This window comes from Zophobas morio, unplaced genomic scaffold, assembly GCF_036711695.1.
Source record: "Zophobas morio isolate AGI-343-1 ecotype UQ-CSIRO unplaced genomic scaffold, CSIRO_AGI_Zmor_V1 ptg000017l, whole genome shotgun sequence".
Taxonomy (NCBI): Eukaryota; Metazoa; Arthropoda; class Insecta; order Coleoptera; family Tenebrionidae; genus Zophobas; species Zophobas morio.
In genome coordinates this window covers 14,660,536-14,675,553 of record NW_026972122.1, presented here as the reverse complement: position 1 = coordinate 14,675,553, position 15,018 = coordinate 14,660,536, and the positions used below count along the sequence as shown (strand labels likewise).

Here is a 15,018-nt window from a genome sequence, read left to right as displayed (position 1 = left end):
TTTGCTCAAATCAGAAAAAAGAGCAATGGGATGCTCATCATTATTTAATCGATTTAAAAGAGTTTCATAAAACATCCAATAAGTTCAATTACTATGCGCATTAGCTCCGGAAATTAAAGATCAGGTGCTGTTGCAAAATATGCGTTTTACTTTACATAAAAAGAACACTTTGGGTCGTATTTACTTGCCGGTATTTTGAAAGAAAAATAAATTAGATCAAAAGTACTGAAGAATTACATTGCGACGAAACCCGGGAGTCGATGACAGTGACGAAGGCGGTTACGGGTTTCGATGATAACTTAATGGGGGTTGTGGGGTGTCAATGGCGCTCCTTGAACCGACTAGCGACGCTTTTGACACGCCTGGTTGGTCTTGGCGAAGAGGCCACCTTTACGGGGACGGTTGCTCGGGCGCCAGCTCCCTGTCCGGAGAGGAAGCACCTGGCATACTATAGTCGGAGAGCGATCTCCAGTAGGTCTCGTGAGCGACCGCCCGAGGTACAAATAACTCTCCGGTCAAAATTAAGAACTTTCGGCCTTTATTGTCTAGCCACCAGCCACAACACTAAATAAGAAAAATTAGTAGAGAATAACGTTCAGCTAATAAAAGAAAGAAACGAATGTCCTCTCATGGTAGCTGCAATGGCAAAAGATTCACATGATAAATGCAGGTAGACGAACGGGATGTATTGAAGACTCTGGACAAGTATTTTCATCTCATTCTAGATCATCAGATTATCATGACAGCATGAATGCGGAGTATTTCAAACAATGATTCAACACATGTGAAGAACCCGTATTTAATAATATAATACAATATAATAAGACAATACTTCATTTACTAGTCTACAAAAATCAATTGAGTTCTAACAGGATAAAGGAACTAAACATGAAATTATTCCGCTATAAAGTTGCAAATTCGAAATGTTAGACAATTCAATGAAAAACTGTATAGACTGGAGTTTGGACCTTGTTTGGTCTCATCCGTACAGTACATTTCAAAGATTGCCTAACATTCGAGACTACCTTATATCCTTAAGGGAAGAAGTAAGATGTAAGATGTGGATAATGACTCGATTGGTTACATTTTTCCACCCACTGGTTTGCGCAATATTTACGACAAAAATGTAAGTCCGGGGTTTTCCATTTAAAAAACTTCTTCGATCTCTGGGTGCACAATAACACTATATGTTTATTTTTAACAGATTAGTATTCTCTAGACAATGCCAACGTGGTTGGTGAAACGCGTTGACAATTTTTCAATAGTGGGTGTTTTGTGTTTACATATTAATTGAAGTCTTAACTTAGACCCAGTGCACTTCCACTCTCTGGATTGCTCTTTTGTTGTCTTCTACGTCACCTTGTGTCCAGGGCAGACAATGACATCCTACATGTTACAGTTTCTGTAACAAACCAGTTGTACTCTGAATTTCGTAGAAATACTCTATACAGTTCCTCCCCAGAAAATTCTTTTATATATAGGTACTTGAAGAAATCACACTTGCCGACTTCAATCAGTAGAAAAGACATTTCCAAGACGAACACAATAACACTAAAGGGTGACTAGGTAGACAGCTTAACTTCAGAACAACAGAACATGGCGAATACTGTAGTCACATCCAAAGAACACAAGCACTCGAGGAACTGTTTCCATGGTCTACTCTAATTCAGCATGCTGCTAATGCTGCATTTCAATTGAATAATATGTGGTAATATGTAAGTTCTAGACTGATGAATAACATAAAACTGAGTGACATTAAAAAAAAACTCTGTTTCGGTAAAATAAGGGGGGCGAAGTGAACTTGGCACCATGGGTGTTTTTTCAAGGTCGGTGCGATACCATCAGCAAACACACTGAAATTGGTGTCGTCAGTGCCGCAACATTGAGCAACATAATATAATAATTATTGGGTGAGGAAACAACAACAGGTGTTGGGTTGTGGAGAAGACAGGTTATCCATGATTTCATGATTAAATGGAAAGTGGAAAATTATGAATTACATTCAAGTGGAAGTGCTGCTACCTCAATAAACAATAATAACAGTCGTAATACTGGCATCTATTTGATTGGCGTCATTATGAAGCAGCGATGTATTATCCATTTCCAAGTTAACTGCTCTGCAATGCATAATAATTCATAACAAATTGTTTTGCATTCTGCGGAATAAATGCTCCGTTGGTTTTCAATGTAAAACACTTCGAGTTTAGCTTTTTCGATTGAGGATAGTTATAATTCGAATTAATAATACGTTTGCATCCACAAAGTAATTTCAGGAATAAATAAATTATACCTAGTTACTACGGTTAGAGGCAAAACTGTTTGATTTTTCCGCTGCACAAAACCGCCATCGAAAATTACTGGAGTGTAACATTTTCCCTGAATTATACTCAAACCGGTGTTGAACATCTGCTTTTTCAGAAAATTCTCGGAAATTAATATTAGATTGATTATTATTTGATATATTTTGCAAAATAAGAACAAGTTATGTACATGTACTTACATTTATGTAAATGTACTTTGCACATTAGTATAATGTTTTATTCGAACGCTTTGAAGCATCAAATATACATATCCGAATATGTTGCATACAATAAGATAGCACATCCTCTTTGACACCCACCAGATACCGCTTTGTAATTAGAGATAATGTTTTTGTTAATTTTATCGTATTAATTGTTTGTAATTTTAAGAAGGTAATGTAAAACAATGTAAGTTAGGTACAAAATACACATGGTTACTGATCCCTGACAACCCAAATTTGTTTTTTTTTTCGATTAAATAAATTTTGCTTAATTATAAGCAATCTGATTGGTGTCGCTACACAGTAAAAAATATTGAACACCATAACACACCACAGAACACCATTCAGTGTTCTCAGAGGTCCCAATAGTTTGGTGTAAATTTACACCATTTTTTTAAGCACCAAAACTTGGTGTTAATTGAATCGTACATCTGGTGTTATTTTTATAAACATTGGTGTTAGTGATATCCTTATAGGTGTAAACTTAATAAAATTTATGATTAAATTGTCACTACATCTGGTGATAAATCAATCGGTACTCGGATGTAAATAAAAAGAATATTATATTATTGCAAAACCTTTATTAACAACAAAAAATAATAAACTGAATAAACATTCTCACTTAAAAAAAACATTAAATGTCTATAATATTCTAATGCACATAGTTCGTAAATATAACTTTTGGGACAAGATACCTAGCATCACTTCCTGTTTTTTGACTAATATGATAAGTTTCTTTATGAGGTATAAAATTCAAATTTTTCAACACAATTTCATCTATTGGAGTTATAACATATCCATAAGAATATGTGTCAAGAGTTTGATAAAGGAGTGCAATAAAATATGGTACATTATCAACAATTAAAATATCAATAATTTCTGCAAACTGAGGTGTATTATTGTAGACCAAACAACATATTAAAAATTTTGGTTTATAACGAATTCCTCGAAAGTGTAACCATTTTGTTAAAATAATAGATGCATCAATTTCACTCATTTCAAAATAACTTAGTAAAATATGTTTGTATTTGTATGTTGTTATATTAAGTAGTACTGTAGGGCCAAAAAGTGTTGTTTCTTGCAAATGTCCTTCTTCCCACTTAGAAAAAATAAACTGTTGATGTCTGCAGCTTAACATCTTACAAATATTTTTGAAATTTTTTAACTTAGCAATCGTATTTTTGAAAAAATTATGTTTACCCTCAAAGCGCATATTCCACATATGCACTAATGGACCCATTATTTTAATGATTCTGGGATAGTGTACCATAAAATGATGTTTTGGTAACAACTTCGCGTTAAATTCTTCTTTTAATTTCTGGTGGTGATAGGATATAAGTATTTCTAAGGTATTAATTTCTTCTCGAGGAATTACTGGAGAAAATACGATCTGCATAATCTTTAATAACGAAAAAATAACTTCCCATTTTGACATTAACTCATCAGTCAATAAATCGCCAAATATAAGAGGTAAAAATCTTATTAAACACCACGTTTGACTGGCTTTCTGATTAATTAAATGACCAGGTTTATTCAATGTTATAGGGCTCGGAAAATTTGATCGGTCGGTATAACCATAATCATAAGCCAATATTCTGTTGTTAATGGTCTCTAATGTTAATATTTTTTTGTCTACAAAATACTTCAATAATAATTTTATTTCAAACTGAGCAACGCCTTCCAAAATGTCATGCATTATATCAACTGTTGGGCAGTCAAACATATTAAAATAATGCATATTATTTAAAACACTTTTCTCTTTGATTCCAAAATGAGATAGCACGTTTGGATCCTTATTATTTTTTACTTCGTCACAATGTAAGTTATAAGCGTCTTTAGTGCGAATAGTGAGATTTTCTTCAGAATAGTATATTAAAGAACGAGTTTCATAAGGCAAACATTGAGGCACGAATCCAAGTTTATAGAACGAGCGGCGAAGCCGCGAGTTATATAAAGGATGAGTGTCTCAATGGCCTTATGAACGAGTTATTTATACTATTTTTTCTACCGCACACGTTTTTTCCCCAAATTTAATTAAAATATGCATTTTTTTTAATCTGGGGACTTTTGTCGTGGTTGGTGATGGGTTGGTCTGACACTAACCACGAAATATTTGAGGTTCGAATTTTCACAACAACAATTGTAATTCGAATCAATTCGAGTTTTCGTAATTTAAAATTGGTTAAAATGTCTAGCGAAGAAGTTACACGTCCGGAAACGTGGGAAATTTAAGTTTAGATTTGCCACTGACATTCACCTGACATTTCTCGTCATTGCTACCAATCTTACCGATCTAAATTACACCAGATCTATTAAAGCACGCCTTTCCGCTATTAACGAACTGTTGTGACGTCATTTGCGTGCGTTAATAGCTCTATTAGAAAACCAAAAAACGTGGGCGGTAGAAAAACTACCGTTTGAATGTCATCTTTTGGAGTTAGGCAAAATCGACAAAAATACTTTGCAGAAAATGACTCTACCATCCCTAGAAGCATGTTCCCGCCCAAGTTGTCATGACAAATAGATGTCAGTGTTCCTTTTATGGGATTATCAAAATTATGAACTATTATTCCAACGGTTTCTAGGATATTTATTTCATCAACGACATATTGTAAAATTTTATTGAAGCCAAATTTTTTTATATCACCGGAGTGAAACAAACCTACTAAAAAAATATTTTCTAACTTTCCGTTAAAAATGGAAGGCAAATTTTGAATAATGAGATAAAGAGCTCCTAGCTTGTAAGCACCGGTTTTACTTCCTAGTGGATTAACTGTTTCAAACTCGTCAAAATAAAGCTGGAGTAAAAAATGAAAATCAGTATTTTTAAAAAAATCACACGACCGATAATATTCGCCATCAACAAAATGTCTTAACACATTCGGCTCACTGAAAGTACGTTTGGTTAGATATGATAAAAATAATTTATTTGTACACAGATACTTTAAAGTTTCTACTATAGATATGTAACAAAACGTGACTGGCTTGAACTGTTCTCTATAAATATTCAGTTTCTTGTCATAAACCTTGTCTACTCGACTTCCTATTGTTACTTCTTTAGGGTGAACTGCTGAATTTGCTAGTTTTTGAATTTTATAAGTGGTATTGATTTTGTCATATTCTTTTGAGATCATATTCGTGAGTACTACAACTGGAGTGGTTGTAGAATTTTCACGGAAATATTCCATGACAGTATCTAAAGTTTCCCCAGTAATATCTAATACTGTTTGTAACGTAGACATGGGCAGTTGTAATGAAAGCAGTTTTTGGCAAAAAGTTGTAAATGTTAAATTAATATTAGTTTCGCCAATTTCATCAACAGAATTACATTCATCTAGAAGAGCAGCATCATTTGCAATTAACTTATTTACATTGCTTAAAACTGATTTTGACTGTGCTTGAGTTGACTGTTTACATTTGACTACATGACGTCTGAAGCCACTCAGTGTGCAGAAATATTGGTAACATGTAGAATGACAACATTTTATTTGTAAGTTAGGGTTATCGTAAAGTGTATGTGCAATTTTTAAATGTTTCATAAATTGACTAATGTCAAAAAACTTTTTTTTACAATACGTACAGTTCAAATACATTGTTCAACAAGTTGTTACACAGATAAACGTGCCCTTAATTCATGCATTTTTGGAGTAAATGTCACCGAATCTACTTCTACCTTATAAAAGTAAACCTGAATAAATTTAAAAAAAGTTTCTAAATTTACATCATACTTTAAATTTAATACAAAGTGAACTTTAAATAAATAATCGAATGCTAATACAAAATTTGAAAATTTTTCAGGTAAAACATTCCCATCAACAATCACTACATACTCATCAACAGCTGCTTTGTTGTATCCTCTTGCCAGAATGAATGGCTGAGTATTTTTTGTACTTTTGATTATTTCTTGCAGCGACGTGCTATTCTAAAAAATTACACAAACATTGGTTTATAAAAAAACAATAAGTAAAATGCATACTTGCTGAAACACAATCAGTTTGGAGAATGCTTGTTGTATGGACACTTTCGACGCTTTTTGTTTTCCTTTTGGAGATGGAGGGAGCATCTTAATTAAAGAAAAAAATGTTTTCGTTGTGTCATTGTATTCAATGTTCGTTAGTTCTGAACTAGACACGGCTAAACAAATTTTCAAAATTTTTTCTTTTTGCTTTTTGAATTGAACCTCAAAATCGTCTGCGCAATGCGGAAACATAGAATTAAAATCTTGCTGAATCTACAAAATAAAAACACTGAATGGAATATATAATGAAATAATATTTGTCTAACCAATCCAGATGTATCTATAAATCTTGGGAAAAGTTCTAAAACATTGTCTTTTTTAAAGTTGCGAAAATGAAATGTATCTAACATTTTTAGTTTGATAGTTTGTTCCTGTGTTTTTGGATCCGCTTCTTTTAAAAATATTACATTTTCGTCTACTTCAAGGGTCAATTCTTCACTAGGGCCTGGTTCGGTAAGTTTCGGTTTTTTTGGTGGAGGCAGAGTTTTTTCAGTGATCTTATTCGTTTTGTTAATTCTATTTAAAGTTCGTAGTCTGTTGGCCAAATAACCTCCATTTGTTTGTGCGTTGAAAAACATTTCCTTTAAAAATTTAGTCAATACATATTCGGCACCAAGTTTCCTGAAACTTACATAACCGCCAGTAGTACGGGATTTTTTAAGTTAGGAAATATGGTAACAATTTCTTCAGCATATTTCATCTTTTCCAGTTTTGGAACATTGTGTTGATATATGTTAAAAAGAATGTTTGCCACAATATTCACCAAGTGAATCCTAGTTCGATCCGTAAGAAATTGATTTTTTTCGTATTCGTCTAATATGTACTGACCTCCAGATTGACGTATTTGAGACCGTAAATCCTAAATTAAATTTCAGAAATTAGATAATTAAATTTGTTCAACTTACAAAAATTTCATTCAAGTATAAACCTTCATCTAACGACGAAGTTGTAGTTAACGTGGAAACAGATGAACAACTTGGTGTTGCTTCATCGCAAGGCGAATCAAGATTAGTGTAGCCTAAACGTGATTTAATTTTTGTTATGTTAAATAGGTATATGAAATGGCACACAATAAAATTTGATCATAAATTAAATTATTACCGCTTGAGAAAATGCCACAATCCCTTGTTTCTTTCGTCACTGCTACAAATGTGATGGATTCATTGGTTGTGATAAATAATTGAAAGACATCTTCCTCGATTTCTGCGCCATCTGTATCCATTAAAATAATATTTCCATCGATACTAAATTTCTTTTGTACTACAAAAATCATACTTAGTGTTGAAGATACATCTAAATTGTTCATTACAAAAAAGTAGCATCATCACTAATTAGTAATTAATAATGAGCGGACAAAAATACCAATTCACACTGTCTTATTCGTTTTCCACTACAGTGGATCAAGTCGCACGTAGCAGTCAATAAATTGTGCGGGCTGTAAGTATCCGCTCTTTACTAATTATACTTATGATTTATTTTTCTTTTGATGCAAAAGCCTACACATTAGATATACCGCTGAAATTTCGAATAATAACGATCTACAAACTATTGGACCGATGTTTTTATGTGTTTAGCATTTACTAAACACACTTGCGAATGTATTCCTAATGGGCCCTTGGTTGCATCATCCATAGACACCAGACGTTTATACTTACTGTCTGCACAAAAGTCAGGAAATGAGACTGCTTCATTCAGAATCATCCATTTCGTAATATTGTTGTATCTAACTTTAACACCTTTCATTATTGTCACAATAACACAAACAAGTAATAGCCAAAACCACCAAAACCATAATATAATATCCACTTGTTGTGTTGGTGCCTTCTCGTTTTGCGAATTGCGATGTGAGAGAAAGAATTGCGCAGACGCGACAGGCTCATGGCGCGCCGTGTAACACCGCCGGTGTAGTTCAGCGCGACTTCATCCGAACTGTGAGCGGGGTATCTATTTTAAGTGTAAAAGTGATCACTGGTTCGATTTCAGTACGTCAGTTTCGGTGTAAACGAGGCATATTAGTTGAAAAGTGCACCATTTAGTGTTAAATCTACAAAAATGGTGGTTATATTCACACCGAATTCGTTGGTGTAATTTGAAAAACACATTTATTAAAATTACACCAGCAATATTTTTTACTGTGTATGTGGTTTACTCAATTTTCCACGACACGTAAAGTCAACTTAAATTGGATCCTAAGCCGATAAATTTAGTCAATGATAATAATAATTAACTGCGTTTCCAATCAATTAAGATAATTAAGTACGATAATAAAATAGAGAGGCTGAATATACTTGTTTAAAATTTTATAAACAATTCAAATTTAATTAATTCTTCACTAGGACAATTCCATATCTCTCTTGTGATTACACAAAAGTTGTACATTTGCTTAATTTCATCCAAAAAAGACGAAATTCAAAATGCATCACACAGAACAAATTTTAATTATCGTGGCAAGTTCCGTGTAGACTCGGTCCAGGCTATTTAATAGGTAATTAATTTTACGGAGCAAACTGATCCCAATCTTTTAATTCAGGCATTATATCCGACCAACACCATTCCGTATCGAAATAGTTTACAATCTTTAATTATCTATCTTGTTTTATTTCTACTAATACACCCTCAATGCAATTAATGTGTGTTTATATGACGGCAAGCAATTTTGAGCTAATGGTCGTGTTACCTTGGTCCTCTGATCATAATATTTTAAAACGACGCTAGGTTGCAAACAAATTAGTCACAGGCGTGCAATCAACGCCTTCTTGATGAAATGATCCTATCGCGGTCATTTAGCTGATGAGAAACGAAATTACCCGAAACGTCTAACGCTAACGTTAGCCAGGAACAGATTAGGGTTATCATATTCGTCCACATGTTCATAAATGTATGATCATGCTTTACGCTATGCCGAACAACGTTTTTTCCATCTATGTATGATGAACGGATTAATCTTGTAGAATGTTGATGAATTGACATAATAAAAAAACAGAAGGATTTTCTTACTAGATGCGATAATAACGCCGTAGTAATACTCAGACGCCTAAAAAAAGCACACATTAAGTGATCTGAAAATTGCATCGTTAAAACGAGAAAATCGCTAAATGCGTAGGTGCGCTTACGGTAAGTTAACTGTATGTGCCGGCTACAGTATTATAGAATGCAGCAGTATAGGTGTATAATGACCGTTAATTAAAGTCAATTCATGCAGAACAAAATCTGCAATATTTTGTACAAGTTTAGTATCTCATTAGCGTTTCGTACAGGCCGCAAATAATCTTCATTAACTTCGTGTCACTGCAAGTCAAAATGTTAACGATAGAAACAATCGACTGCAACCACACCAAAGTTTCAGCTGAACGGTTAGTTATTATCCTTAATTACAATTTCATTTAATAACGTGACCCGTTACTCGCAACTTCAGGCACTGGAAAGTTTTATTACTTGCTCATATCTAACCCTATTTACCGCATCCTGACGTCTTATAATTAGGTATCAATCATCGCATAGAGATTATTACTTCTCGTTTCATATGAAATTGTAACTACTATTATTCTTACACGTAGAAAGCATTTAATTGGTTGAAAACCCAGTTTTTCCTAAGGCGGAAATGCTCGTGTCCATAAATTATGCTAAGTTCGCACATTAAGAGGAAATTATTATTTTATTTGATGTTTTATAAATGTATATATGTATAATATATACAAAGAGTGCAAAATTTAGCTACTTTCTAATCTTCTTTCTGCAATCTCTGCGAAAGGAACGTTATGTCATATTACATAGATAGTTGTGACTCCAGCGATCTACTGTCACATCTATGTTTATCTATTCGTTCTTCTTATATTCTTACAAATGGGCTTTAAGTATCATCAATTAGAGTAGCATAAACGATCTCACGAAGAGCTTGTTTTGAATGAAGCATTTTTCCCATTACATTTTTTGGGTAAATTTTCAGTTATATACCCATCTTCTTCAGCTGTGATATTCGATGCTATAAATTCATTAATTTTACTTGTTGTAAGCACTACCAGTAAAAATTGGGAACTAATTGAACTTCATTTGTATGTTTCATACACTTCTGACACAGTCAACAGCATTTAAGAAACAAGTTAATATTTTGTAAAGCATTTTTTTTTAAATAAATTTTCGTTTTTACGCTCTAACTGAGCACGATATTTATTTGTAAATTGTAGCGCTATATTCAAAACATGTTTGTGTTTTTTTATGAATACGAATAGTAAACTTATTTATACACCGTAGTTATATTTACGATCGTTTTGTCCTTAAAGTAAGTCAGACAATTAATTACGTTGAAGACTTATTTTTTAACACGTTACACACACAATCGTACGATAAACTAATTCTACCTTCAAATTTTAAAATTACACCATAGAGTTGCCATACAATTTTTTACTTTACTTTCAACATACACGGGATGTTGAAAGAAAAGCTTAAATAAGAGTTTTATTAGTATTTTTGCGATCTCTAAAGGCACAGTTAAAAATTAATATATTCTAATTATCACTGTATTCAATGTTGCTTAAAATCAGTGAATTACTTAAATGTCATTTGATTCTTTGTGGTAAGCCAATTTTGAGTTAGCATAATGCATTAAATTTAAAATAGATGTTCTGTTGTGTTTTCAAAAATGTTCTCAAACATTTCCGGTTTTATATTAACTCACTACACAGAGTAATGAGTTAATGAGTGGTCACAGTTATTATTTTGTCATGCAAAAATATTGCCACAAATTTCATACTATATGGAAAATACCTTTATCTTGTCAAAAGTACCCAACAGTTGGTTCACCATCGTGCAATTGCGGTATAAATAAATACGTCTAAAACTGGTTCCCTATAATATACATATAGGTACAGCGTTAGGGGTCTCGTGAAAGAAAACTGGACCAATTACTGCCCATTCACAATGGACATAAGACATAAGAACGAGCGCATAACATAATTTACGTTTTTGGTTTGTGTCTGGCTTATGCTTATCTACGTTCACAGTGGACAAAGTGAACTCTGTAAGAATTGTTAAACTGCGCAAACGCAGAACGGAATAACTCCCGGCTAAACATAGAAATGGCTAACCTCAAACTGAGTCAATCAAAATATCTAACCTACAATTTCATACGATATTCGAACTTGACAACTTGCAGTACAGAACAGACTCGCAGTGTGAAGCTTTGATTATAATTTATATAATATAATCAAAGGTGTGAAGTGCCAAGTGCCAACTGTCAAAGGGAATTCAATAGCAGCATTCAAAAGTCCCTAGATTTTAACATAATTTTGACATAATTCGTGCACAAAGTTGAACTTATTTCAACTTTGTGTACGCACACAAGGATTACATAAAACGTTCATAAGCATAAGAATTACGTTCGTCCACTGTGAACGGGGGTACACGTTTTCCATCGTTTCAACTTTATGTATTTATGTAAGCTTTATGTACTTGTTATGCCTTATGTCCATTGTGAATGGGCAGTTAAACGTCTACGAAAACAGTAACCCATACTTTCACCACAATTGGACGCAAAAGAGGTTTTCCCAAAGTGACAGAGATTTTCAACATTCCATATTTAAAAGCTTTGTCAATTCAAATATCGAGACATGTAGAACTAAGCTTTGCCACTAAAGAATATCCAATCTAGTAAATCATCATTGTTTAAATTGTTCTCAAACCAGTTGCAGTATTACATATGAGTCTCATAATCAAGTCAAAGAAGTTCTTGGACTGTAGTAGTTTTGTAGAGATACAACAAATTTTCTTCCAATAATTTTATGAAAATTATTAACTGGAAGACATAATCTCTGCATAAATGTTGGATTTTCCATTGTGTTCTTACAGGGAAGAACTGGATATTTCTGTATTTCGTTTTCAAAAATTCCAGTGTGATAATACGCCATCGTAATAAAGGTGTCTTACTCCAGAGTGAAACCCACTGTCTGAAATTAGTTGATCCTAAGCTTGTAGTTATAGATTTACTGTTAATATCCTATTGTCATTTTGAAACAAACCTTTTTATTTCACGAATCCAACATATAGTTTATTTGTGTTGTACAAATTATCCAAGACATTTAAATATGTTTGGCAATACATTATACAATTTAACATAAAAGTATGAAGTATGAACATTTTACATTTGGTCAACTTCAACAAGCTGTAACTAAAGTCATGAACAATTCATCACTTTGGCTTTACGATTATGATATGTTCTTAATTTCCGATGGGCTTGAGTACTATTTACCAAATATACAAGACAGCGCTGTACGTACAGACATCGTAAAGTAAGAACGTTTGGTTATGAAAAATGGCCTACAATCTTCACGATATCAAATACCTGCAACAATCCTCATTGCTCTCCTTTAGAGTTTAAACAATTTATTTAGTGATGGAGTATACTATCCTAACATATAATAATTCATAAAATGTACAACTGAAGAAGACGAAAGTAGCGAGGGGTAAATTCTATCAAATATACCCAGGAAGGTGGGTTTTAGACATGTGCACCAAAAAAACAGATCCTTTCAAATAAGGATTAGTGTATATACAATCCCCAAAGTGGTGGTAAAATTTCATCACAGTCCAAAATCCTGATGACCTAGAAATTATGAATGACAATTAAACCACATCGAGAAGAAAAAACTTAATAAAAAAAGAGATGACTGCTAAAGAATTTAGTGAGGAGGAGTGACGCCAGTGAAACGGATGTAATCTAGCCTCCGGTGTGGCATTAGTCCGGGAAACAGTTGCTTCCACCAACTGCCTTCGTTGAATTAATAAGTGCACAATGTTTGCGACAAAAAAATACACATTAACATAAGATTTAAAAAAAAACACAGATACAGGCCCAGCAAGGTAGAATATACCGATGTTTAAAACTGTTGAAACAGTAATGACATAGAGTGAAATCTACAACTGATTACTAAATGATGCTTAAGAACTAATGTTTATGATAGCTAAAAGTAGTAAACCGTAACACAGAATATACAGGAGGAAGGAGGAAAACAAGTTTAGTTCACAATAAACCGAATAAAAGGTTCTACGTACATGAACATAATATTAACATTTTTTATTTTAACGTTCAAAAAAGCCTATGACAAAACACCACAATTTGTAAAATGTTTACATTGTAGGAGCTACATATAAAATTGTGTAACTCACAAAACTGTAGTCACAATATTGTGAAGACACTATTGTCGTACGTAGAAAGTTGAAGTATTTTACTTCTGGAAATAACTGTATGGTAACATATCAATGCAAATTGCAGAAGTTCAAAATTAATTAAATAAGTAATTATGAGATTTATTCTTTAATTAGATATTAATTTTTAACACAACTCTAAATCATCAACACTGCTGTCATCATCTTCACTATCACTATCATCTGAAACGGAATTAACGTTGATAATGACTTGATTTGTTTCACAATTATCCAGAATCTTTTCTGTTTGTCATGCCGAATCTGTGATTTTTTCCGTGAGCTTAATACTATTTTCCCAGTGCACCTATATTGGGAACTTGGTTATTAGATTTTCCAAAGTTTTCAGCACATCAACACGAGAAGCATTTGTTTTTGGAATACTTTTATCGTACTTTCGTTTACATCCCGATCATACCATTTCAATTGCATTAAAATGACAGTGGTATGGCGGAAGTCTTAGGACACAATGTCCATGTTCTTGGTTACAGTGATCTAAATGATACAATTTTTCGGGCAGTCTATTGCGCACAAGATTCCAAATCTGATCTTTCATCGCTTTTTCAGGATAATCTATCTTTTTTGTGTTTAACCATGCCACCATTTTTTTCTTTGTCCAATTCTTTCAAGGAATTTCTTCCTACAAATAAAGCAGAAATATAAGTACAGTGAACCTACTTATCAAAACTAAAATAAACACCATAAGTGTGGTAAGTTGCATTATCCATTATAATAAGAGACGGTTCCGAAAGACTGGATATTAATTGCTCTTTAAACCACTTTTCAAAATTTTCATGGTTCATGTTATCACAATCGCCAGATTTTGTTTTTGTCTTAAAAATTTGAAACGTTCCTTCAGTAAATCCGTGTTTATTGCCAGCATGAACTACATTTTTTAATTCGTTAAGTTTCTGCTGAACCGTCTTCCAAATTTGTTTACTACCTTTACTAAATATACTGTTTCATCCAGAAAATGAGATTTGTATAGTTTTGTTTTTTTTTTGTGGTGCTGATATTGACGCAAAAATTTTAGTCTTCTTAGCTTAAAATGGTTGGTCTCTCCATTAGAAACAATCAATTATTAGTTTTATAAAATTTAAAACCAACTTTTTTAATCCATGTGTTTAGTGTTCTGGGTTCAACTTCAAAGTCAGGTATCTCTTCCATAACTCTAGCAGGAAGCGACTTAATAGTTACGTGTTCGTTAGATTCAATCATTTTATACATAATTTCACTGACTGACATTAAATATAGAGGATTTACTTGAGTTTTTATATTTCTA

The 15,018-nt window shown here is 33.0% G+C and overlaps 2 protein-coding genes across 3 annotated transcripts in view; both read right to left on the bottom strand.

Annotated features, from left to right (window-relative positions):
• LOC135130698 (LIM domain transcription factor LMO4.1) overlaps positions 1–15,018 on the bottom strand; it is a 330,823-nt gene that overhangs the window by 239,904 nt on the left and 75,901 nt on the right. The window lies entirely within an intron of this gene.
• On the bottom strand, positions 7,168–8,570 carry LOC135129964 (uncharacterized). The gene is made up of 4 exons (XM_064057235.1): positions 8,195–8,570; positions 7,641–7,799; positions 7,445–7,557; positions 7,168–7,398 (listed from the first exon to the last, which is right to left on the bottom strand). The coding sequence occupies exons 1-4, from the start codon at positions 8,280–8,282 to the stop codon at positions 7,168–7,170; spliced, it is 591 nt and encodes a 196-aa protein (XP_063913305.1). The 5' UTR covers positions 8,283–8,570.

Coding starts and splice junctions, on each gene's coding strand:
- LOC135129964 (XM_064057235.1), bottom strand. CDS start 8,282: ATGAAAGGTGTTAAAGTTAGATACAACAATATTACGAAATGGATGATT. Junction 7,558..7,640: donor TTGTGGCATTTTCTCAAGCG/GTAATAATTTAA, acceptor AATCACGTTTAG/GCTACACTAATCTTGATTCG. Junction 7,399..7,444: donor TATACTTGAATGAAATTTTT/GTAAGTTGAACA, acceptor AATTTAATTTAG/GATTTACGGTCTCAAATACG.